At 39.7% G+C, this 26,534-nt stretch overlaps 1 protein-coding gene across 1 annotated transcript in view; it reads left to right on the plus strand.

The window, feature by feature from the left end:
* The window catches only part of LOC140476727 (chymotrypsin-like elastase family member 2A), a 56,126-nt gene that overhangs the window by 17,367 nt on the left and 12,225 nt on the right, over nt 1-26,534 (plus strand). The window contains exon 3 of the mRNA XM_072569546.1: nt 23,182-23,261. Within this exon, the coding sequence (XP_072425647.1) occupies nt 23,182-23,261 (80 nt within the window). The remainder of the gene's footprint in view (nt 1-23,181; nt 23,262-26,534) is intronic.

Genomic DNA, 26,534 nt, shown 5'->3' on the forward strand with positions numbered 1-26,534 from the left:
AAAACCTTGTCAAAAGGTGAAATGTTTTCAGCAAAACTCAAAACTGAAACTATGCACAGATTCAAAGCAACTCAACAAAACTTTGGAGTGATCTCACTACCCCATACCAACTACTAAATAAATAAAGCCACATTTTAAAACTAACAATTAACCACCAGCATAACATTAAGAAAAGAATTACAATCTTCTACCATATTTTTATAAACATGTGTTTACCAGATCTACGTCTAATTTTTAGACAATGTCCCCTGCTCCCTATCCTCAACTTCACACCTGAAGGAAATAATTTCTCTCAATATTTTTTCCCTTCAATGTTTGTAAAACTTTAATTAAATCTCTCCATGATCTTCCAAAATTCAATGGAATGCAACCCTATTGTTTGATCTCTTCTTACAGTTTATAACCCTTGAACTCTAGGTATCTTTCAAAGGTGCCTCCAAAGCCAATAAATCCTTCCTCAAAGGTGGTGACTACTGTGATCAGGTGTGGACAAACCAAGGCTTTGTATTGCTGAAGCATGCCTTCCCCTACCTTATATTCCATTCCTCTATTTGAACAGCTGAATGATCTGCTTACCTGAATCCTCAAGTCTCCTTACACTTCCACAGTTCCTAATATCACCATTAAAAAAAACCCTTTATCGGGCCAAACTGTTCGTCAGATTAAAAGTCAAATTCGCCTGCACTGAAATCTGATTTCAACTGCTGAGGCCCTCAGCTCTGAAATTCTATCCCTAAACCTCTTTGTCTCTCTTCTGCTCTTTCCTCCTTTAAGATGCACTTTAAAACCTTTGGGCGGCACGGTGGCTCAGTGATTAGCACTCAGGGATATGTAGGTTAGGTGCATTAGTCAGGGGTAAATATAGGATATTAGGGTAGGGGAATGGGTCTGGGGTGGGTTACTCTTTGGAGGGTTGTTGTGGATTGTTGGGCCAAAGAACCTGTTTCCACACTGTAGGGATTCTATGATTATTTTTTAGTTACTTGTGTTATGAAGATGTGAGTGTACTGTACCTTTAAGAGAGTTAAAAGCTTGCAGAACTACCTGACAGTACCAAGTGTTCTGAACAAAATTTAGTGTAACCTTTTTGTCCAGTAGCTAGAGTAGCTGGTTGCCTGGAAATGACAAAACAGATTTGAATTAGGCCAATCAGTTTAAATAATTCCCCGAAAAATACCAAACACCAATCAAGTTTGAATTTAGTATATTGACAATCTTAAAAGCTAATGACACAATCTGATGCTTTGGAGGTGTAAGACTGGGGAATATTGCACAGTTGGGCGAACTGCCAAACCACCAGCATCTGCAGACTGCCTGGAAAAATAGCTCTCTTAAAGGTCAGTAACCTGTAAATCAGAAATCCCTCAGAAGAAGAAAAGAAGACCAAGGAAGAGAGAAGATTCAACATCTAGCTGGTTTTGAAAATTTGAATTTTTGGTAAACTTTAATCGGAGGTTTTATTGGACTAATATTATAGAAGGGAAAGTGGTTGGACCGAAGGGTCTGTTTCCATGCTGTACATCTCTATAACTATAATTCTATTAGTGGAAGGAGTTGTAAATAGTTGTTAATTAATTATTCTGTGTTATACTTGAAGAAATAAAATTGTTAATTTTTACTTAAAATGGTTCTTGTTTTCTCAAATTTTCACAGATTACTGCATGGGATAAATCTTTTCTGTGTTGCTGGTTTAAATTTAGCAGGACGGTTTACCCCTTGTTGTAAAACTTGCCATAAAACTCACAAAAGTTTAATCTCAAATTAGTTGAGCTTGGTCTTTGTTCTCAAGTCTGAGGTAGGTGGGCAGAAAAGCCTCCTTCATTTCCAATTAAGTTTCCATTCTGTGCATATTTAGAGATTTCTACAGCGGTCCAAATAACAGATATATCACATGCAGTTTAAAAAAAACATTGGCTCAGATCCTCTGTTTACCTGATGATTAGAATGGAGGAGTACTATCATAAGGTAAGAAATTAGGAGTGAAATCGAAACTGACAGTGATTGCTATTTCTCTGAGGATTCAGCTCATTTTTAATGAAGTAAATGTTCAAAGACCAGTGATGCCACCAGCTGGTGAACAGTAACTTTGCAATTTACGTTGTAGGCTTTTAATTCTCCTTTCACTGGTCCATCAGGTTTATTCTGTATATTAATAAACCAAGGTAGTCCCAACAAAGGGAAATACCCTTTGGTTCTTTATTAAAACAAGTTACTCTACCAAATACCGCAATAGTAGTATTTCATCACAAGCTTACCCACACAATGTTTCCTATTGCAAGTGACCCAATTTACATGGATTTGTATGAGGATCAGGCTGAAACAGACAATCACCTTGTTCTGTCCCAAACTCCAGTTCTTGATCAGATATCTCCCCCACCCCCCTCTATTCCTGAGTTACCTAACTATTGCTCTGATGCACATTCTCTTTTCTACACAAGTGTGATCAAATGATGATAGAGTGTCTAGTCTTCAGGGACTGATCAATTTGACCACTGGCAAACATCATAAGTATGCCATCTACCATGATCAGTTAATCTTTTGTTCATTAAGACACTGCTTGTTTTCTCTAGAAAGAGGATTATCCCTTGGTTTTAGTGAACCTTGACCTCAAATCAACTTGTTCAGGCCGCTCCTGCAAACTATATCCTTGCAGCCTTTGTATCATCCAATGAACAGTATAAAACATACACAACAGAATGTGACCACATTGTGATCAACTATGCTTGGATTTGCTGACAAGTGGTCCCTCACAGAACGAAGATCCTGCGTCTGTTTTAAATCAGATCTTCAACCAAACATACAATAGCACCAGTTAGTTCATTGTGAGTGGCACAGTGGCTAATACTGCTGCCTCACAGTGCTAGGGACCTGGGTTCAATTCAAGCCCTGCGTGACTGTCTCTGTGGAATTTGTATGTTCTCATTGTGTCTATGTGGGTTTCTTCCCAACCATCCAAAGATATGTGTGTTAGGTAGATTGACCACACTAAATTGCCAATAGTGTCCAGAGATATGTCTTGGTGGATTCGCTATGACAAATGCAGGGATAGGGTAGGTCTAGGTGGGATGCTGTTTGGAGGATTGGTGTGGGCTGATTGGCCTTTTTCCACACTGTATGGATTCTATGATTTTATACGTTATCCGCTGTGTTGCAAACACACGTAAGCACAGAAAACATTTAGAGGCAGCCCAGTGATTTTCTAATGATTAGGACAGCATCTGACCATTGATCTTTTAATAGAGCTAACTTCATTTTTTTTCTCATTTCAGTTTATTTAGATTTAGTTCCCACATTTTGCATTCCTCCAATATCCCTGCTTCTCTCTTAGAGGCAAATGAAATGCAACCAAATTTCCAAAAGCTAGCCCTGGACAATACATCTGCAGCATCCATCTATGTTGTAGTACCAGCCCTGCTCTCTACACAAGCAAATACACACAGTCATAAACTTCCCACATATTGTATCCACTCACTTACTAATTCTAGCAAAAGGCATTTGATCTAAAACCTTGATTCCAATTTTCTCTCTCCCCAGACGTCTGACTTGCCCACTGTTTCCAACAACTTGTTTTTATCCCAGATAATTTTGCTTACTGATTCATTTCCCAAGGCCACAAAAACATGGGTATCTGTTAACCGGAAAACAAGAAACATTGAATGGAATGCTTCAGTTGTTGAACTTTCATACATTATAAATACCACACATACATGGCCACCCATTCACCTCTCATACAATTTTATGCACATCCAAATCAATATTTTGCAAAACTCAACATTTAATTGGCTTAGATGGCCTTCATCAATAATTAATTACCTCATTATAGCAACATAAATTTCTAGATTAAGCAGCTATTTTAACAGAGAAGAACCTCAACGCTAAGAGGCAAATAGAAGCTGTAACATTTAAAATAGGAGATTTCCCTCCCACCCGTGAATGGTTCTGCGACACTATTATCAACACCCGTCCTTTCAGTCTATGAGAATCCTATGCTGTTTCTGGTACATTTCCATTTGTTTATCAGTGTCACGCTCACAATATCTCCGTCTCCTGTGTAACCGGAAAAAAACTGCACCTGCTCAAAGTTTCACGCTTTCTGGCCAGAAAGAGCCAGATATATTTGTAACAGAAGTCAATAAACAATTTTTCTCTTTTCCAATTTTCTTAACTCATGTTCTGTCAATAAATGCTGGGCGTATTTCTCTGAAAAAGCATTGGAATAAAAAGGGGCAAAAACAGTAATTGCTGTAAAAACTCAGTAGCTCTGACAGCATCTGTGGAGGATTCTAAGGAAGGGTCACTGGACCCAAAAGATTAACTCGGATTTTTCTCCACACACATTGCCAGATCTGCTGAGTTTTTTCAGCAATTTCTGGTTTTGTCTCTGATTTCCAGCATCCACAGTTTTTTCAGTTTTTACATGGAATAAAAAGAGGCTGTGGTGGTGTGGATCCTTTCTTTCAGATAACACCTGGCATATTGCCGGTCTGCGATTCCAACTGGGGGAGGGGTCCGGGTCCTGAAGCCGAGAGCCAAGAAATAGACTAAGTGGACTTTGTCTTAAATTCTCTTTTAAAATGTCTTTTTTTAAATTATATTATCATGCAAGAACTGTTATTCTGAACTTTTTTTGATTTTTCTAATTTTTTTCCCTCAGAATTTGTCCTCAGGAATCTAGGTAGCTTTGTACTTAAAGTGGCACAGTAAGTGGTGACTTGTAAACCTTTCACTGTACTCATGTGAGTCCATGGAACAATAAAGCTGATTCAGTAATATTGCATTCAGTTTTGGACTCAACCAGAAATCCTTGTTTCTATGCACAGACTGTGTGTGACACCACAGAATCTTATTGTATGCATTCTTTATACTTTTTCTTGTTTTCCTGAATTGGTCTTCTCTGGAATCTTTCTTTGTCCCACCATGTTGCATTCACATCATTTAATGTAGCAATTCACACTTCATTTGGACACAAACGTTTTTTTCTGAGATACACTCATTTAACTGTTGTACCATGAAATCTTTTGTTATTTAATCTCCCTTGGCCTCCACTCTATTACTGAGTTTCCTGTCCCCTGTCACTTCCACTGGCTTAAAAGGCCTTATATTTCAATTTCTTTTCAGTTGAGATAACTGATCAATGATCCAAAACTGTGGGCTGAATCTTTTTTCTTTGGCTAAGTGCAAGTTCTGTTAAGTTTTCTGGAAGATACTTGGCATGCGTCCCAATGTGGTTTCTCATAGTATAGTCCCAATTTCTTATCCTGTCCCACACATCTCTGATGCCCAATTCTATCCCTATTTTACAGTTGCACCACAACAGCTTGCCTCTCAATGGGTATCTGATGAAAGACCAGTATCCCTTACGCCCGCATCAACTTTGAGAGGCCATTGTGCACTCAGACAAAAGTTTTCAATCTGGTCTTGTCTCTCATCAGCAACATAATGATAGATCAGCCACAAAACCATGCAGCTCATAATACAGAGCTGATGTGGTTGACATTCCCTCACACATATAATCCCATTCTTTTACCCTCACTGCTATTTAAAACCAGACCACACATTTTAACTGTTGTTAGCTACATTTGGCCTGAAGACGCTGTTTGAGTTTCTGACACTCTCTTTTTCTAATTTACTCATTTGTGGGATGTGGCCGTTGCTGGCTGGCCAGCATTTATTGCCCATCCCTAGGTGCCCTTGAGAAGGTGCTGGTGAATTGCCTTCTTGAACAGTTGTAGTCCACCTGATATAGGTTGACCCCCAATGCTATTAGGGAAGGAATTCCAGGATTTTGACTCAACAACAGTGAAGAAAAGGTAATATATGTCCAAGTCAGGATGGTGAGTGTCTTGGAGGGGAACTTGAAGATGGATGGTGTTCCCATACATCTGCTACACTTGTCCTTCTAGATGGAAGTTGTCGTTGGTTTGTAAAGCGATGTCTGAGAATCTTTGTTGAATTTCTGCTTTGCCCAATACCCTAATTCTGCAAAGAGGTCAAATGCCTCTTTTCATTGCTCAGCAGGGGAGCATCACATAAAGGCAAGAATTGAAACAAGCCCAATCATGAGCTTTTATTGTCAGCCAGCAAAACGGTAAACAAAGGAAACAAATACCGGTTGCAGTTTGCACCCACAATGTGAACAAAATATTGGCATCTTGACAGTTGATTCCATGTACTTGTACTTTTGAAACTATATACATTAGTTGATAGGTGCCTGTTCTTTGCAGAAACATATGCATGCATTGAGCCCATTTTAACTCAACATAATAGACGAAAGCCATTTGCTGGTTCATCTCTCAGGGCAATGGCCTGACCAATCAAGGCCAACCTGCCTATTTTAACATTTAAGAAAGCCTAACTGTTAACCGTCAATCAGCATTAATGCGTGCAAGGCAATACTTCTACCAATCAGAGACTACTTGCCAACTAGTTGGCACTTTGTTCTCATAGGTGGATGTTCTGCAAGCAAAATGTTTCTGTTGCAGCCTTTCAATCCTAGTTATAAGTGCAGTCTAAATATTGGTTTTCCCCTTGTGAATTGTTCTGCTGAGTGGAAGATAGAAAGCTCCAATAAAATTTGTCTTCTTTTTTCAATATTTGAGGTCTATTTTGCTCAAACTTCTTTTTTCTCTAATGAGGATGGATCTAGGTGGCATTAAGGGCTTCTTTCCTTTGTTTCCTACAGTGTAATTACACAATGGATGACTCATGTGGAAGCTTGAAAAGTGGGAAAAGCTATCTGAGGAAGTATTTATCCTGTAGAACTAAAGAACTATGGAAATCATTGATTTCATCTTTCAGCTCTGATATCTCTTTCTGCCTCCCTTTTAGAACTGACAGAGCTCTCATCAAGGTAACTATACAATAATGAGAAAATATTTGATTGTAAATTGTACTTGTCTGAATGAATCTCAAATCCTAATAGTTCAGTTATATAAAGTGAGACCTGTTCCATTGGTAGGATGCAAAACATCATTATTGGGGGTAATTTTAACTATTGGCAATTGTTGATTGTGCGAAATTAGATTGCCACTTGTTATATAGCATTTCCAATTTTCTATTCATTGATTTCAGAATGGGAAGGAGAAACAGTATTGATGTGTAACAGCTGATTAATTCAGTAATGACTGTTGAGTACCATTGCAGAGTGTGTTTCATTATTCATAACCTTCCATAATAAGGTCAGAATGTACCTCTTAGTTGTGAGTGTGAGCTGTTTCGACCAGAACACCGAACTTATTGAAAACACATTTGTTACAATGGGAAGCTTGTATGATTGCATTCTAGAAAATTAAGATCAATTCAGTTGAAATTCTACTATCCTCTGTGCTTCTCTATCTCTAGTTTATCAGACTACTATTTCAATGCCCATTACGAATAACCAGAAATTTGCTGTAATTAAATATAGAAAAGATGGAAACAAGTACAGTATCATCAGTCATACATATATCTGTCCCTCTCCTTGACATTGGTTTAAGGCTGAACCTGATTGTTTACAATATCAAATGATCCCAAGATTCCTTTTGACTGCAGATCCACGCCATCATTAAAATCCCTCATTTCCACTTCCTTAAAATTGCCAGACTCTGTCTTTGCCTCAGCTTAGTGTGCACGGAAATCTCTATTTGTTAGCTCCAGATTTTACTATTTCAACACACTCTTGGCTAGTGTAAAGCAATTTTCCTTTTGTAAACTTGAGGCCATCTAAAATTCTCACTTGTATCAAATCCCTTTCATCCGTTCTCACTGAGCCTACATTGATGCATAGATAAATAATACCATGATATTACAAATCTTATCCTGGCTTTAAAATTTCTTCATGGTCTTTTCCCTCTCTATTTCCATGATTTTCTCCAACCCCACCCCCTGCTGAGATACTTGCATTCATCTAATTGTCCATGCCTTCGGTTGCCCTCAGAGGGCTCAAAGTTCTGGAAGTCCTTCCCTACACCTTGCTACTCTCTACATCTTTATTCTCCTTTAATGCACTTTCATGAAAAATGCTCAACAACTTGGCTAAACACATTAGCACCAAATTCAGCTTCATATCATTCTTGAAAAGCACTATGGGATACTTGACAACATTAAAGGTACTCTATAGATACTAGCTGTTATTGTCACACTTCTCTTCTCTGACCATGCCATGCCATGTGCAGTATTCAATTGTAAGAATTGTATAAGGACATCTGGCCAGATAGAATGTACATACAGTCAGATGAAGACAGGACACAGAACAGCAAGACACAGAACTGGAAAGGGTAGAAGAAAAGACAAAGTAGGCAGGATTTTGCCACCACCAGGGCTGTGAATGGAGACTAAATATGGTATTCTCAGGTCGTCCTTTCAATCCAATACTGGTCTATTTTCCTGGAGACAGGATTCGGACATGATGGTAGATGATTTGGCTTGTTAAAAGCGACTTAAAAACGACTGAAGGAAGTTGATTGGGATTTTCTGTCCATTGAAAACATTACAACTGACCATTCAGAGATGCATAAAAGCATCTCTGGATAGAAAAGTAGAAGAAATAAAATACATTATGTCCTTAAAAAAGCCATAGTGATACAATTGTCTGGATATAGACAATAGACAATAGACAATAGATGCAGGAGTAGGCCATTCAGCCCTTCGAGCCTGCACCGCCATTCAATATGATCATGGCTGATCATTCCCAATCAGTATCCTGTTCCAGCCTTATCTCCATAACCCTTGACTCCACTATCTTTAAGAGCTCTATCCAATTCTTTCTTAAATGAATCCAGAGACTGGGCCTCCACTGCCCTCTGGGGCAGAGCATTCCACACAGCCACCACTCTCTGGATGAAGTAGTTTCTCCTCATCTCTGTCCTAAATGGTCTACCCCGTATTTTTAAATTGTGTCCTCTGGTTCGGCACTCCCCCATCAGCGGAAATATGTTTCCTCCTGCCAGAGTGTCCAATCCTTTCATAATCCTATACGTTTCAATCAGATCCCCTCTCAGTCTTCTAAACTCAAGGGTATACAAGCCCAGTCGCTTCAGTCTTTCCATGTAAGGCAATCCTGCCATTCCAGGAATTGACCTCGTGAACCTACGCTGCACTCCCTCAATAGCCAGAATGTCTTTCCTCAAATTTGGAGACCAGAACTGTACACAGTACTCCAGGTGTGGTCTCACCAGGGCCCTGTACAGCTGCAGAAGCACCTCTTTGCTTCTATACTCAATCCCTCTTGTTATGAAGGCCAGCATACTATTAGCCTTCTTCACGACCTGCTGTACCTGCATGCTTGCCTTCATTGACTGGTGGACAAGAACACCCAGATCTCTCTGAACAGCCCCTTTACCTAATTTGATACCATTGAGGTAGTAATCTGCCTTCCTGTTCTTGCCACCAAAGTGGATAACCATACATTTATCCACATTAAACTGCATCTGCCATGCATCTGCCCACTCATCCAACTTGTCCAGGTCACCCTGTAATCCCCTAACATCCTCATCACATTTCACCCTACCACCCAGCTTTGTATCATCAGCAAATTTGCTAATGTTATTGCTGATACCATCTTCTATATCATTTACATATATTGTAAAAAGCTGCGGTCCCAGCACGGATCCCTGCGGTACCCCACTGGTCACTGCCTGCCATTCCGAAATGGAGCCGTTAATCACTACCCTTTGTTTCCTATTAGCCAACCAATTCTCTATCCAATCTAGTACTTTGCCCCCAATACCGTGCGCCCTAATTTTACTCATTAACCTCTTGTGTGGGACTTTATCAAAAGCTTTCTGAAAGTCCAGGTACACTACATCCACTGGATCTCCCTCGTCCATCTTCCGAGTTACATCCTCAAAAAATTCAAGAAGATTAGTCAAGCATGATTTCCCCTTCATAAATCCATGCTGACTCTGTCCTATCCTGTTACTATTATCCAGATGTGCCGTAATTTCATCCTTTATAATAGACTCCAGCATCTTTCCCACCACTGAGGTCAGACTAACTGGTCTATAATTTCCTGCTTTCTCCCGCCCACCCTTCTTAAAAAGTGGCACAACATTAGCCACCCTCCAATCCTCAGGAACCGACCCCGATTCTATTGAAGTCTGGAAAATAATCACCAGCGCATCCACGATTTCCCGAGCCACCTCCTTCAGTACCCTGGGATGCAGGCCATCAGGTCCCGGAGACTTATCAACCTTCAGACCTAACAGTCTCTCCAACACCAAATCCTGGCAAATATAAATTCCCTTAAGTTCAGGTCCTTCAGCCACTGTTACCTCAGGGAGATTGCTTGTGTCTTCCCCAGTGAACACAGATCTGAAGTACCCATTTAATTCCTCTGCCATTTCTTTGTTCCCAGTAATATATTCCCCTGCTTCTGTCTTCAAGGGCCCAATTTTTGTCCTAAGCATTTTTTTACCTTGGACATACCTAAAAAAGCTTTTACTATCCTCCTTTATATTCTTGGCCAGTTTACCTTCGTACCTCATTTTTTCTCTGCGTATTTCCTTCTTACTAATCCTCTGTTGTTCTTTAAAAGCTTCCCAGTCCTCAGTTTTCCCACTTATCTTTGCTAAGTTATACTTTTTCTCTTTTAACTTTATATGTTTCTTTACTTCCCTCGTCAGCCACGGCCGCCCATGTCTCCTCCTGGGATCTTTCTTCCTTTTAGGAATGAACTGATCCTGCAACTTCTGCATTATACACAGAAATATCCGCCATTGTTCCTCCACGGTCTTCCCTGTTAAGGTATTGCACCATTGAACTTTGGCCAGTTGCTCCCTCATAGCTCCATATTTCCCTTTATTCAACTGAAATATTGTCACTTCCGATTGTACCCATTCCCTCTCAAATTGCAGATTGAAGCTTATTGTATTATGGTCACTACTTCCCAATGGCTCCTTCACTTCGAGGTCACTGATATGTATCCTTCTCATGTAAAGAAGAAAGAATGTTTGAAACCTTAAATTATAGATAATAGAATTCTTTAATCTGACTGGCAAATTGTCCATTAGTGAGATTTGTTCTCTTTCCCCCGTTCATGCATCATAATGTTATCAATGTAATATTCTCAGCCCTGCCACGCTAATGGCGGCAGTGCTTTGCAAGAGTCATACAGTAGGATTCTCCATCATTAATAAGGAAAGTATTAGCAAGAAACAATAGAACTTTTGAGAAACTGATGTCCCCATATCATATGTAGCTTGGGCAACAAATGCTGATGCTGGAAGCAATGCTTGCATACCATGAAGACATAATAAAGGCCATCTTTCTGAATCACAATGAAGGCTGGTAACAGTCAGGGCCAAGAACAGTGGAGTGCACTAGGGCTCAATAAATAGAACTCCAGGGAGCCTGTTGTGCTCAGCTTAAGGACTGGGCCACTATGGTTGGCTCAGGGACTAAAAGCAGCACCAGCAGTCCAATTTCAGTCCTTGCGCCCAGTCTCAGCACATAGCATATTGTTGGACTTGAGATCAAACTCATGTGAAAATGCTCAAATTTAAATATTTAAGCTTTAACTTATCTACTTTTGTTCCTGGGATGTGGCATTTGTTCCCTACCTGTAATCGCCTTTGAGCTGAGAGGCAGTTGAGAGTCAACTACGTTGCTGTAAGCCTACAGTCACACGTAGATTGGATTAGGTAAGGATGGCAGATTTCCTTCTCCAATGGACAGTAGCAAACGAATATTTTTTACAACAATTCAGATTTTCCTGACATTTTTCATTTTAACTAATTGAATTCCATTAACTACAGTGATTGATGTGAACTCATTTCCCCAGAGCATTAAACCAAGCTTCTGAATTAGTAGTCCCATGACATTATCACTACACAACCATAGCTTACAGTTTGTATGTATGATCTGATAACTGATGCAAAAAATAAAAAAATTATAATTCTGAGAATATTTTATTGCCATTACAGCTGCGCAGGCAAAATTATCAAATGTATTCATTACCAATGTACTCGATAAAGAAAGAAAACAACAGCGTGGGAGTTTTTCAACTATCTTAAGATGTTGCTGTGGATTTACTCAAATTACCAATATTCTTTGTAAACTAAATATGCTGGTGTCAGCTGAAACTTCACCCGATCAAGACTCTTGTCTTTAATCTGAGTCAGGTGATCATGTAGTCACTCCTGACTTTAAGGACTTCAGAAGTATTCCTGCATGCTACTGAGGGAATGTAAACTTCAGAAAAATTCATCTCTGAGGGTAGGGGGCATGTCTGGGTGGGATGCTCTTCGGTGGGTCAGTGCAGACTTGATGGGCCAAATGAGTCTTGACGGGGTAGATGCAAAGAATTTGTTGGGAGACTCTTGGACCTGAGAGCATTATCTCAGAAAAAGAGATTGCTTCGGAGGCCAGAAAGGAGAAAGGATTATTTCTCTCAGTGGGTAATAAATCTATGGAAATCTTTACTGCAGATAGCTGTTAAAGCTGCATTGTTAAGTAGGTTCTAGAATGAGTTAGACAGATGTTCAATCAGGAAGGGAATCAAAGATTCCGGGGAAAAGACAGGAAAGTGGGAGTTGAAGATTATATGATCAGTCATGATCATATTGAGTGGATTGATGATGTTCTGAATAGTTTATCTTTACTCTTACATCTCATGGTCTTATGGACTTTGTACAGTATTGGAGGGACATTCAAAATAATTGCACTCAGTTTTGGGGTGGAATATTCCAGTCGTGGAGGCAGTGGGCCTGGAGGTAGATGGCAACCTAATCAGGCATGGTGATGGCATCCTCAAACCCTTGGCTCAAGCCTTGTAACTCAGCAATAATGGACTGAACTGACACAGTCAAAATGAACAATCTGAAGTTTTAAAACAGACACAGTGAATCAAATGTGATCACGTGAACTATTTGTCAGCTGAATGTGTGATGGTCCTGGAATTCTGCTGTGTAAATATCATACACTTGAACGGATGACATAAAAGTGGTGAACAGCCAGTGGAAGCTACAGTTTTAAGTCAAAGTTCATTAAAGGCAAGAGATAAGCATTTTTCAAGGAGCAACAAGCCAGTCTTATTGAGTTAGTTGATCAAACTGATTTGGAAAACGTAATACGTTTGTGGTGTTTTCCAATGGTCAAACTTATCATTTGCTGGAGACTGTATAGTTCAAAACTTTGGCTGTACAGCTTCTTTGTATGGAAACAGTATAAAACAACTTATCTCGCAGCAAAAATGGAGTTAGCCTGAGGAGGTCAATTGATCAATGACTAGAAGTTGAAATGGCCTATGTTGATCTTTCGATCTTGTCCAATTTTTGGACAAGTCCATGTGAAACGGTTTGTTTGTGATTGTAAGCATTAACAGGGAAGTTTTTTTGTAGCATTTTCTGTAGTGTACTTTGTTTTAATAAGAACTTTGGGGATACTCTGTGGTTAGAATCACTTTAGATTATTGAGATCAGGAGTGAGCCTGGTGGACAAGAAAAGTAGAAATAAAAGCCCACATTTCCAAGTTTCCAATTTTATTGCAGGTGTAGGAGGTACGGCAAAATCACACAGAGGATTTTAAAAAGAATCATTGGTTTCTAGATACCTTTGATTGACAGGTTGTCAGGTGCAAGTTGGAAAACAAAATACCATTTGTTCTTGCAAATCCAGTGGAGTCAATTGTTGCCATTTTCCAAGAGTTTGCATTATAGTTGACAACATTATGAGTGCTTGGGTGAGTTTTAACAGTTAAAAGAAAACTCACGGGGCTGACCTTACATTTTGATTGACAACTTAAAGAGGCTATTAATATATTAAGGAACCAATTAACTCATTTGGCTAGATAGCTAACATGCAGTTCTGAATAATGATCCAGTGCATGTCTTGTTCCTTGCCTGACTGAGGTATATCTGTGATTGGGAAGAATTGACTGCTTTTAATGCAGTTGCTGAATAGAAATTTATTTGTAAAATATAAAAAAGAAAAGAAATAGAAGTTTATATTTTTTCATAACAGATGTATCCTTGAAAGGATTTAAATTATTAGATTGGGTTTGAGGAATGAGATTTTCTTCATCTACTACAAGCATGTATGGTTGAAAGTTCCTTGAGATTGTTCTAAGCTTACTTTGTTCTTCATCTCCACAGGGATCCTGAGGTCTGCCTTAGTGAATATTAGGTGAGTGTGAATGACGTGGGTATAAAATATCATGTAGGTGGCATGAAGATATGAAGAGGCCTGGGGAATGGGTGGAGATATGCATTGGGTAAAAACAATGACTGCAGATGCTGAAAATCAAATACTGGATTAGTGGTGCTGGAAGAGCACAGCAGTTCAGGCAGCATCCAACGAGCAGCGAAATCATCGTTTCGGGCAAAAGCCCTTCATCAGGAATAAAGGCAGTGAGCCTGAAGCATGGAGAGATAAGCTAGAGGAGGGTGGGGGTGGGGAGAGAGTAACATAGAGTACAATGGGTGAGTGGGGGAGGAGATGAAGGTGATAGGTCAAGGAGGAGAGGGTGGAGTGGATAGGTGGAAAATGAAGATAGGCAGGTTGGACAAGTCAAGGAGACAGTAACTGAGTTGGAAGTTTGAAACTAGGATGAGGTGGGGGAAGGGGAAATGAGGAAGCTGTTGAAGTCCACATTGATGCCCTGGGGTTGAAGTGTTCCGAGGCGGAAGATGAGGCGTTCTTCCTCCAGGCGTCTGGTGGTGAGGGAGCGGCGGTGAAGGAGGCCCAGGACCTCCATGTCCTCGGCAGAGTGGGAGGGGGAGTTGAAATGTTGGGCCACGGGGCGGTTTGGTTGATTGGTGCAGGTGTCTCGGAGATGTTCCCTAAAGCGCTCTGCTAGGAGGCGCCCAGTCTCCCCAATGTAGAGGAGACCACATCGGGAGCAACGGATACAATAAATGATATTGGTGGATGTGCAGGTGAAACTTTGATGGATGTGGAAGGCTCCTTTAGGGCCTTGGATAGAGGTGAGGGAGGAGGTGTGGGCACAGGTTTTACAGTTCCTGCGGTGGCAGGGGAAAGTGCCAGATTGGGAGGGTGGGTCATAGGGGGGTGTGGACCTGACCAGGTAGTCACGGAGGGAACGGTCTTTGCGGAAGGCAGAAAGGGGTGGGGAGGGAAATATATCCCTGGTGGTGGGGTCTTTTTGGAGGTGGCGGAAATGTCGGTGGATGATTTGGTTGATGCGAAGGAGATATGCATTGGCTTGGGGAGCATGAGGTGTGAGGTAACTTGGAGGTGGGGACATGAGTTGCACTGAAGTGATGATGGAGAGTGGATGAGGTGCGAGTGAATGTGAAGGATGAGTGCCCTATAGCTTCTAAAATAATGACAATGAAGCTCCAGAGAACTGCACATACCATATCACTTACCTGTCTTCATGGACAACAATGATCTGCATCAAAAGTTGGTGTGTCCTACAGGGTGGGTGGCATTCTACTCCTATCGCTCTGGAACAAAAGTCAGTTTAGACAAAAAACCAGGCTGCCCTGGTGAGCCCATCATATTAGCTTGTTCCTGCCCAACTGAGCTCATTTCCTCCTACCTTGACTCCATCCTCTCTCCACTTGTCCAGACCCTGTGCATCTACATCTGTGATTCCTCTAATGCCCTCCACCATATTGTCAATTTACAGTTCCCTGATTCTAAGTGCTTTCTCTTCACCATGGATGTCCAATCCCTCTATACCTCCACTCCCCACGAGGACGGTCTGAGAGCTCTCCACTTCTTCCTCAATAAGAGCCCTGAACAAGCCCTATCCACCACCACTCTCCTCTTCTTGGCTAAACTTGTTCTCTCATTGAACAATTTCTCCTTTAATTCATCTCACTTCTGCCAAGTTAAAAGAATGGTTATGGGCATGCACATGGATCCCAGTTATGCCTGCCACTTTATGGGGTATGTGGAATGATCTTTGTTCCAGTCCTTCACCACCACCAAACACATCTTCACCTCACTCGCCCCGTCTGCATTTCACACAGGTCGTACCCATCGGGACACCCTAGTCCATTCCACGACCACTAACACCACCATCCCTTCCCCAGCACCTTCCCATGTAACAGCAGAAGGTGCCCCTTCACCTCTTCCCTGCTCACCATCCAAGGGCCTCAACAGTCTTTCCAGGTGAAGCAGCATTTCACCTGTATCACCTCCAATCTTGGGTATTGTATTTGCTGCAGTCAATGTGGCCTACTCTGCATTGGGGAAACTAAACATAGACTAGTAGACCACTTTGCAGTACACCTCTGGTCTGTATACATGCATGACCCCTACCTTCCTGGAGGTAATAATTTTAACACAGCATCTTGCGCACATGCCCAAGTATCTGTCCTCGTCATGCTGCAATGCTCCCGTGAATCACAGTGCAAATCGGAGGAACAACACCTCATCTTCAGCCTAGGCACTTTGTAGCCTTCTGAAGTTAATATTGAGTTCAAATTGTGAACTAACTCCCATTTCTTCCCCCTTTCTTTTAGCTTTACGTTTTACATTCTCTGTCACCGTGTCCTCTCTGCCCTCACGCCTAGTGAGACTGTCTGTTCTTTCAAGTCTGGCAGTTAGACACGCCATCATTCTGCCACTCTCACATTCCAATAACTTAATCTGATCTATCAACATCCTTTCTCCAACAGCACCCTATACCCACCACCCCTACACACAAACCTCACTCCCCCAACTATAGCAGAAATACTGTCACCTCCAGACTTCACTTCAGCTCCAATGAAGAGTTATCTAGACTTGAAAGCTTTCTGCCTCTCCATAGACACTGTCTGACCTCGCCGTGATCTCCAGAATTTGTTTTTTTCAGGAAAGATTCCAGCATCTGCATTAATTTACTCCTATTTACTTTAACCCAAGATGGATCTGCCAAGTTGGGAAATTGCCAGATAGTAGCTGCTTGTTTACGAATTGATGCTTCGGACGTTGATGTTGCTGATGAGGATGTCATTTAATATCTATTCATAATTGCTCTAAGAGGGGTTTTATGGAACCATTGGTACTGTTTTATTATAAATTCATATCTTGTTAGGCCACTTCAAAGGTAAGATTCAACTTTGGAGTCACATGTAGGTCACAGATAGGAGGGTGTTATGCTTTTGTCCTTAAAGGACATTAGTAACCTGTTAGGAATTTAGACTAATTTGACAACCTCTTGATCACTTTAACTGATAACAGTTACTTATTTGTAGATTGCTTTTAACTGAATTTAAATTTTAACATTGCCACAATGGAGATACCTTTGACTTTAGACAATAGTGTGGAATTGTTATGATCCCAGTTGATTACTATTGGAGTTGTCAGATCCCAGAATGAAATCTGGCTTGATAGATTTTATTGTTATTTAACATGGAGGTCATTCCCTGAAAAATAGGCACACAAAGTTGCAAGTTTTATTTAAAAGTAAAACAGGCATTTATTTCACAAAAGTCAAAAATAAAACCAACTATCTAAATATAAAACACAGTTTAAAAGGTCTTAAAACATTCAGTGAAACAAAATCTTATCTATTCCCCAACATTATTGCTCTACAGCTATTCAAATCCAGAGAAATAATCCTTCTGTATAATATCTTTAGGTTTGACAACTGCTTCTCCCCAGTTCTGTCTTGTGAACCATGAAGTCTTCTTACATGAATATGCACGAAAGTGTTTAGACTATCTCAGTCCTTTAATAATCTTCAGATTTCTAACCAAACACTCCTGCTTGGGAAATGTAGGAGAAAGTGAGGACTGCAGATGCTGGAGTACCAGAGTTGAAAAATATGGTGCTGGAAAAACACAGCAGGCCAGGCAGCATCCAAGGAGCAGGAGAATCGGCGTTTCGGGCATATGCCCTTCTTCAGGAATCATTCCTGAAGAAGGGCTTATGCCCGAAACGTCAATTCTCCAGCTTCTCGGATGCTGCCTGGCTTGCTGTGTTTTTCCAGCACCACATTCTGCTTTGGAAATGTCACAAGATAAACTTTTACATTAACACAACTGATGATGGAGCAGCGCTCTGAAAGCTAGTGCTTTCAATTAAACCTGTTGGACTATAACCTGTTGTTATGTGATTTTTAGCTTTGTACACCACAGTCCAGCACTGGCTTCTCCAAATCACGAGCTTTCCCTGAACTGCCTTATGTTCTTTTCAAAGCAAAAAATTATATTTGCTTCTGACCCAGCCAGGTCTCTTCCACAACTGCTCGAAAGCTTTCAATCTCTAGATTTTATATGCTAAAATCAAACCCTGATTATTCTAAATCAAAAGCATGATAATGCCTTCAATATCTATATTTTCTGACATACACCCCACAGTATCAAAAATCTTCCATTAACAATCTAAGCCACTACAGTCACCTTTGTCTGAGTACAGTAGAGCCTCGATTATCCGAACATCGATTATCTGAATTTCGGATTACCCTATCAAGATTTCAAGGTCCTGTTAAAATGGCATTAGGGAACTCAGCATTCAGTTAATCAGCATTATGGCGCGCATTGTCAGATAACTGAGAAATGTTTGATAACCGATACTAAAATTACCGCTTGTTTTCGATAGATCAGTTATCAGTTAAATGGCATTATGTTGTACGTTGCCAGATAACTAAGAAATGTTCGGATAACCTGCACTTTAAATTACCACGTGCTTCTGCTTATTCGAACGATCGATTATCTGAACAAGATACTCCCTGCCTGTCTTATTCACAAAATCAAGGCTCTACTGTATGCTGGATTAGGTCACTTTTATTTTATTTCTTTGATTGGGATATGTGTCAATAGTTAGATCAATATTTATTGCCCAGTCCCAATTACCTAGAGGGCAATTAAGAGTCAATTGATTGCTGTGAATTTGGATTGACATGTAAGAGTAGTAGAATTCCTTCTTTAAAGGACATTGGTTAGTGAGGTGAATCTTTACAATAATCAACAGTGGTAGCATACTCACCATTAGACTAACTTGTATTATTCCACTGCCTGGAGAAAGTGAGGACTACAGATGCTGGAGATCAGAGCTGAAAATGTGTTGCTGGAAAAGCGCAGCAGGTCAGGCAGCATCCAAGGAAGAGGAGAATCGACGTTTCGGGCATCAGCCCTTCCTTCCAACACATTTTCAGCTTATTCCACTGCCTCCCCTGGAAAGGACTCTTATTTTTCTCTAAAATCTTCACACAAGTAACCAATACCTATATGCCACTATTTTGAAATCCTGACTCTAATATATATACATACACACACGTACAATTTATCACAGTATTAACTCAGTCACCTATTTTTATTTTCACTTCCACTACCTTCAGTAGAATTAAAAATCAGAAGAGGCATTTAATGAGTGAAAGAGCGAAAATTAGGCAATTTACCTCATAGTCTAGAGTCAAAATTACTGAAATTCTCTGGGTTATTCATCCAGCTCTATGGATAGATTGGCCAAAAACTAACAACTACACTGCAATGTCAGTGTCAGGTAATGAGTTCACAAATACACAAATTTAAACCATTTATCCTTGAAATTTCTCTTACACCAAAGAAATACTTTGGTTTATATAAACCAAATAGAACCAAAGTCCTACACCAATGCTTTATCAAGTGTCAAACCATAGCAACACTATAGTGCAAGTTTCATCCATAGTATTAGTACTTCCAAAGTTGATCTGCATCAAACTCTGAGAGGAAGTGCACCACACAGTGTCCCACTGTATCAGATAAGCCAAACAGGGATAAGTTAAGTTATCTCATTGTGGTCTCACCAGTTCTGAGGAAGAGTCACTCAATCTGAAACGTTAACTCTGATTTCTCTCCACAGATGCTGCCAGACATGCAGAGCTTTTCCAGAAGTTTGTTTTTGTTTCATCACGGTTAAAAGTAGGAGTACCGCAATCAGCCTTGGCTTACAGGAAGCAACAAATAGATCATGGCTCCGATTCCTGATCATTACCTAGTAATCTTCTGCTGGAAAATATATGTCTGATGACACTCTGATTAATTCCTCCAAACAGGTGATTACTGTTCTTTTTCACAGAAATAGACACAATTTCCCTTTTATGAAGCCATGCTGACTCTCCTTGATTAGATTGTGATTTTCCAAATGCTCTACAACTACTTACTTATTAACTGATTTCCACATTTTTCCAAGATCTGATGTTAGGGTAATCAACCTATACTTACCCACATTTTCCTCCTCTTTTTTGAATGGGGGTGTCACATTGGCAGTTTTCCAATACTCTAGTGCTTCTCCATAATCAAGGAGGTTTGGAAATTTACAGCTAATGCATCCACTATATCTATAGCTACAAGCTATTAGGACCAGGCAACATATCCGTCTTTGACCCCATTAGTCTGTCTGATATTCCTTGTTTAGTGATGGGACTTAATAACTCTCCCATATTCTTTAGTATTAATGCAATATTTGAAGTATTTTCCAATGTAAAGACTGATGCAAGTTATTTGTTTAACTCCTCTGCTATTTCCTTGTTCCCACATCTATTTCCTAAGAATCTTTTTAAGGGGCCTATGCTCACTTTGACCTCTCTCTTCTTTCTTATATATTTGAAGAAACTCTTATTTTCAGTTTTTATATTCTTCATTGAGTAGAGTCCCACCTTCTTAGATTTCGCTCATAAGACCATCCTTCCATACAAGGGATTATCCAAATGATCCTTCTCTGAAACAGTCTCCAATGGAATGGTATATATTTTTAAGTAAAGGGCACTAAAACTCCTCACAATAGTCTCAATTAGATTAGATAGAGGGGAGCCAGGAGATCTATTACACTTGGACTTCATGTAGGCATTCAATAGGTACCTTACAAAACATTAAGTCATAAGACAGGAGCCCATGTTGCTGGAGGTAGTATATTCACATAGATAGAGAATTGACTCACGGGCAGGAAACAACAAGTGGGAATAAGGAGTTCTTTTTCAGGTTGCCAACATATGACTAGTAGAGTTCCCTAGGGATCAGTGCTGAGATACTAACTGTTTACTATATCTAATAATGACTTGGAGGAAGGAAGTGAATATACTGTAGCTAAATTTGCAGAAGACATAATCATTGGTGGAAAGGCAGATGGTGAGAGGGATACAAAACGTTTACAGAAAGATATTGATGGGTTAGGTAAATGGGCGAAAGTGAAAATAGAGTATTAAGCGAGAAAATGTGAAATTATTCATTTTGGAACAGAGAACAAAATAAGATTAGATTACCAACAGTGTGGAAACAGGCCCTTCGGCCCAACCAGTCCACACCAACCCTCCAAAGAGTAACCCACCCAAACCCATCTCCCTCTGACTAATGCACCTAACACTATGGGCAATTCACTTGACCTACACATCTTTGGATTGTGGGAGGAAACTGAAGCACACCCACGCAAACACGGGGAGAATGTGCAAACTCCACACAAACAGTCACCCAAGGCTAGAATTGAACCTGGGACCCTAGTGCTGTGAGGCAGCAGTGCTAACCACTGAGCCACCATGCCACTCCAAGTATTATTTAAATGGAGAAAAACTGCAGAAGTATGCAACATCAAGAGACTGGGGAGTACTTGGCATTAAACACAGAAAGCTAGCACACAGGTGCAGCAGGTAATCAGGAAGGCTAATGGATACTCTGATGAAGAGTCTTCTAGACTCAAAATGCTGGCTTGTTTTCTCTTCATGGATGCTGTCTGACCTGATGTGATCTCCAACATTTTTTGTTTTTAGGCTAATGGAATGTTGGCCATTATTTCAAGGGGGTTGAAGTGTAAAAGTAGGGAATCTTAGAGCAACTGTACAAGATGCTGATGAGACAACAATTTAGAGTACTGTGAACACTTTGGTTCCCCCTTACTTAAGAAAATATATCATTCCATTGGAGGCTGTTTCAAAGATGATTCATTTGGATGATTCCTCATAAGGAGGGATTGTCTTATGAGCACAGGCTAAACAGGTTGGGATTCTCATTCTTCTAAACATCAGTGAATAGAGGTGATCCCATTAAAACCTATAGGATTCTTACGGGGCTTGACAGGGTGGATGCTGAGGATGTTTCTCACATGAGAGAGTCTAGGATCAGAGGGTATGGTCTCAGAATAAAGGGACACCAACTTAAGACTGAGATGAGAAGAAATGTATTCTTTCAGAAGGTTGTGAGTCTTTGGAACTCCTTGCCACAGAAAGCTGTGGAGCAAATGCTGAGATAGATAGATTCTTGGTCAGTAAGGGAATCAAAGGTTATTGCAAAAATGCAGAATTGGATGTGAGAAATGTCGGATTCGCCATGATCCTATTGAATGGTAGAGCAGATCAGAGGGGCCGAATAGCCCTGTTCCTGTTCCTATTTCTTATGGTCTTATGGACATTAACACCCAGAGAGTAAGGATGAAAGTTATTAAAGGATGTAAAATATTAGGAATGCCATATTTCAACTTTGAAATGTAAGGACCAGATTTGCTAATAGGATCAGCCTCACTTCAAAGGAGCATATTAGAGAAAAAGAAAATAAATTTGCACTTGGTGATACAATTCAATGGGAAAAACCTCCGTTGAAATCTATTGCAGGCTATCAGTTTGCCATTGATCATTTTGTACTATCATCCAAGATATCCAAAATGCTTAAATTATTGCCATGACAGATCACTTGTCCTTTATACAGGTTAATTCATAATGATTGCAAATGCTTGGAATGAACCTTAAGTGGCCATTTAAAGGACAGCTCACGAGGCTGATTCTTATTGATTACATTGATTTCTACTTGCGTTGCTGCCTTTTTTCTGGTGTTGCTGATGCCCTTTGAATTTCCACTGGCTACCTTTGTGAATAGGGTTATGTCTCATTTATTATAGTATACTGGAGGATAGTGGCAGTGTGGACAAGAGATTGGCATTACTGCATGGCCTACAAATCATTTATTTAATTGATGATTTTCAATTAACCTGGCCAGTTTCACAATCAGTTTGGCATAGCTTCCGAATAAAATATTTCCCTGTGAAAAATTGTTATCGTGTTTACACAAAAAGAGAATTTAGCTAGTGACACATGCCAGAAAGTATATATTTATAAGAAGCTCCTTGACAATTAATCTCACTTCCAATTTCAACATGTTGCAGTACCTGCTTTTGACTCTATTCTTCAGTAAGTATTGGCCAGAACTCAAAATTGTTTGCTTCTTCTTGTTAGCTTAGACTACATTAGATGAAAAATGTCAATCTTCATGTATCCTTTATTTTATTAACCAAACGTTAAATTTTCTCTTTGTTTCTTTCCTATTTTGCATTTTCCTTGTTATGTAGTAGGTCCAGTTGCTGCAAGCCCATTAACGGGCCGTGTTGTTGCTGGACAGGAAGCCAAACCACACAGCTGGCCATGGCAGGTAAGGAGACCCACTGGCTGCAGACTATCAGACATGGAAACGCTGTTCCATCTTTGAAGTTTGACCGTTAAAGTCTACAAGGTTTCACTTCCCTGTATTACAGTTAGATTCGGTTCGGGTTATAGGTGGATTAAGAATGTGGGCACATATTTGGTAAATGGAATATAATCTGAGAAAGTGGAAACTTGATCACTTTGGCAGGAAGAATAGAAAGCAGCATATGTATCAAATCTGTGGTACAAAGGGATCTGGTGTACAAATCACAAACAGTAAGGATGTAATAACAGCAAGTGATTGAGAGTCTTGTGGAATATTGGTTTTTATTGCTAGGGGACTGGAGCATAAAGATAGGGAACTACTGTTACAGCTGTATAAGGACATAATGAGACCACATCTGGAATACAGTATATTGTTCTATTACTTAAGGAAGAATAAGCTGCATTAGTGAAGAGAAGATTCACTCATCTGATTACCGTTTTTCCTTATGATGAAAGGAAGAGCTGCTTAGACATTGAAGTTTAGAAGAATGTGAAGTAATTTTATTGAAACATGTAAGATTCTGACAGGACTTGACAACATGAATTCTGGGAGGATGTTTATCCTGTTGAGGTGTCTAGAAAGAGGGCGTACAATTTTAAACTAAGAGGTATCCCGTTTAATAAGGAGATGAGGATTTATTTCTTCCAGAAAATCAATTAGACTTTAGAATTCTCATCCCCAGAGAACGGAGCAGGCTGGATGATTAAATATATTCAAAGTGGAGTTAAATAGATTTTTAGCTAACAAGGGAGTCAAGAGTTAGTTTTTTTTTAATAATGCCAATATAGATTTCTTGTGCACGAGAGGAAAATTAGAAGTGAAATATCTAGCTTTGAGATGAGTGTCTCTTTAAAGTAGAGTGGAAAACACTTTAGTATTTTAAAGGCATTATCCACTGATAAATGAAGAAACGACTATAGGATTGAAGATAAGATTTAGACCAAAATCTAAGAAACAAGAAACTCAAATACCAGTGGTCAATGATCCGTGTATTGAATTGGGAAAGCCAGATGGAAGAGTAGAACTAGGAATAGACAAAATAGCTCAAACAATAACAAACAGGAATTGCTGGAAAAACCATCAGGTCTGGCAGCATCTGTGGAGAAAAAGCAGAATTATAACACTTATAGAAGTGAATTCAAAAATGATACATCTTCAATGTAATCTTGATAAAGTTCAAATATCAAAATTCTCTATGAAGTACCATGAAACAAACTTCGAACAGGAAAATAAACTGTTGATGAATCAGAAGAATTGGTTGAGGGCAGAATTAAAAACTAAGATTGCAAAACTCCTGGAGATTCATTGTGAAGAATAATGAAAGGCTTACATTCTGATGCAACCTGAAGATCAAGAATGAGAAGTAGCACAGTGTTGAAGGAAAGAACTTAAACTTTAGAAGACTTTAAAAACAGCTAAAGAAACCAAAAACTCATAGTGCAGATTTACTGATTTGGGGTGGATCAAACAATGAAACAACAAAACCTGTTATGGAAAAAAAGATTATTAAGGAAGATAATTTGAAGCTGATTGTCAATCAATTTCCATTGCAAACTTGGAGGACTGTTGGAAAGGCCATGTGAAGAAGAGTCAGGAAACCCCACCCCTATATGGCTTTGAAGCAAGTGGTTTATGTATTGCATGAAAAGCTAAAAATGTTGGATATGAAAATAACAATCCAAAATGATAAAGCTAAGATAATCAGAATGGGTGTGTAGGCTCGGATGAAGTTGTGTGTCATTAATAGCTCAGTGCAGTTGTGATCCACGATATTGGAAGCCCACAAACAGTATTTGCTTTGTGCAACTGACAAAGATCAGAGCTCAGGAAAATAAATAAATAAACAGCAGCAGTATTGGCTTATTGAAGCTTATTGTTTGTGAAGATGTGGAGCAATGTCTTTGGAAACTTGAAATGGTCCATAAAAGATTTACAAGAATGTTGCAAGGTTTGGAGAGTTTCAGCAATAGGAAGAGACTGAATAGGCTGGGGCTGTTTTCCCTGGAGAGTCAGAGGCTGAGCAGTAACCTTATAGAGGCTTATAAAATCACAAGTGGCATGAATAAGGTAAATAGACAAGAACGTTTCCCCAGGGTGGGGAATCCAAAACTGGAGGGCATGGGTTTAAGGTGAGAGGGGAAAGATTTAAAAGGGATCTAAGGGGCAATGTTTTCACACAGTGGGTGGTGCATGTATGGAATGAGCTGCCAGAGGAAGTGGTGGAGGCAGATCAATTACAACATTTAAAAGTGCAACGCATGACCACTTGACAAAGGAGCAACATTTCAAAAGCTAGTGCTTCTCAATAAACCTGTTGGACTATAACTTGGTTTTGTGTGATTTTTAACTTTAAGCATTTAAAAGGCATCAGAATGGGTATATAAATAGGGAGGGTTTAGAGGGATATGAGCCAAAGTCTGGCAAATGGGACTAGCTTAATTTAGGATATCTGGTAGGCAAATTAGACGGAGCGGTCTGTTTCCGTGCTATGTATCTCTATGACTGTCTATGACTCTATGAGTAAGTGTTGGAGTGCAGTTTCACAAATCCAGATTCCTAGGAGCATAAAATGATTACAACTGGAACTTCTTGTGAACTTTTAATAATAGTTGGTGACTCACAGTGTAGATATTTGTGGTGAAATCCATAAGATCTGTCATGTTGTGTTTGTTAATTGATGTGTTCTGCAGGTTGTTCTGCAGTTTGTCTTCTACCATGTTAATATTAAAATGCCAGACTGTAAGATATGTCTATCTACGCATCATCAAAATCCTTTTTCTTAATAATCTTTGCTTGTTTGTTTAAGTTTTATTTTATAATAAAACTGTTATTTATTGTTGACTGAAGATACCTGAATGATTTGTTTCTAATACCAAACCTGATACAGTCTGAGACCTATGATAATTGGCAACATCGTTACCCTGATTAAATATAAAATTTAATGTTACCAGTGGAACTAGAAAAGAAACAGTGCACTCCTCTAACCTTAGTGATAACAATTAATTTACTCTGGTGGCCAATACCATAGCATTGGAATGCCATTTCCACAGTTCACATCAGCAGTCATCGTAGGTCTTCAGCATCAACTTACAGAGTTACATTTCTGGTGCTTACTGAGAATCCACACACCTCTGTCTCCACATAGGATTGTCACAGAAATTTTTGTAACCATTGTGTAGGCAAGATGTTATCAGGTTTTGAAGCTTCCCTGAGTAATTTTAACACCTAGAAAGA

Source organism: Chiloscyllium punctatum, chromosome 5, assembly GCF_047496795.1.
Source record: "Chiloscyllium punctatum isolate Juve2018m chromosome 5, sChiPun1.3, whole genome shotgun sequence".
In the NCBI taxonomy this organism is placed as follows: domain Eukaryota; kingdom Metazoa; phylum Chordata; class Chondrichthyes; order Orectolobiformes; family Hemiscylliidae; genus Chiloscyllium; species Chiloscyllium punctatum.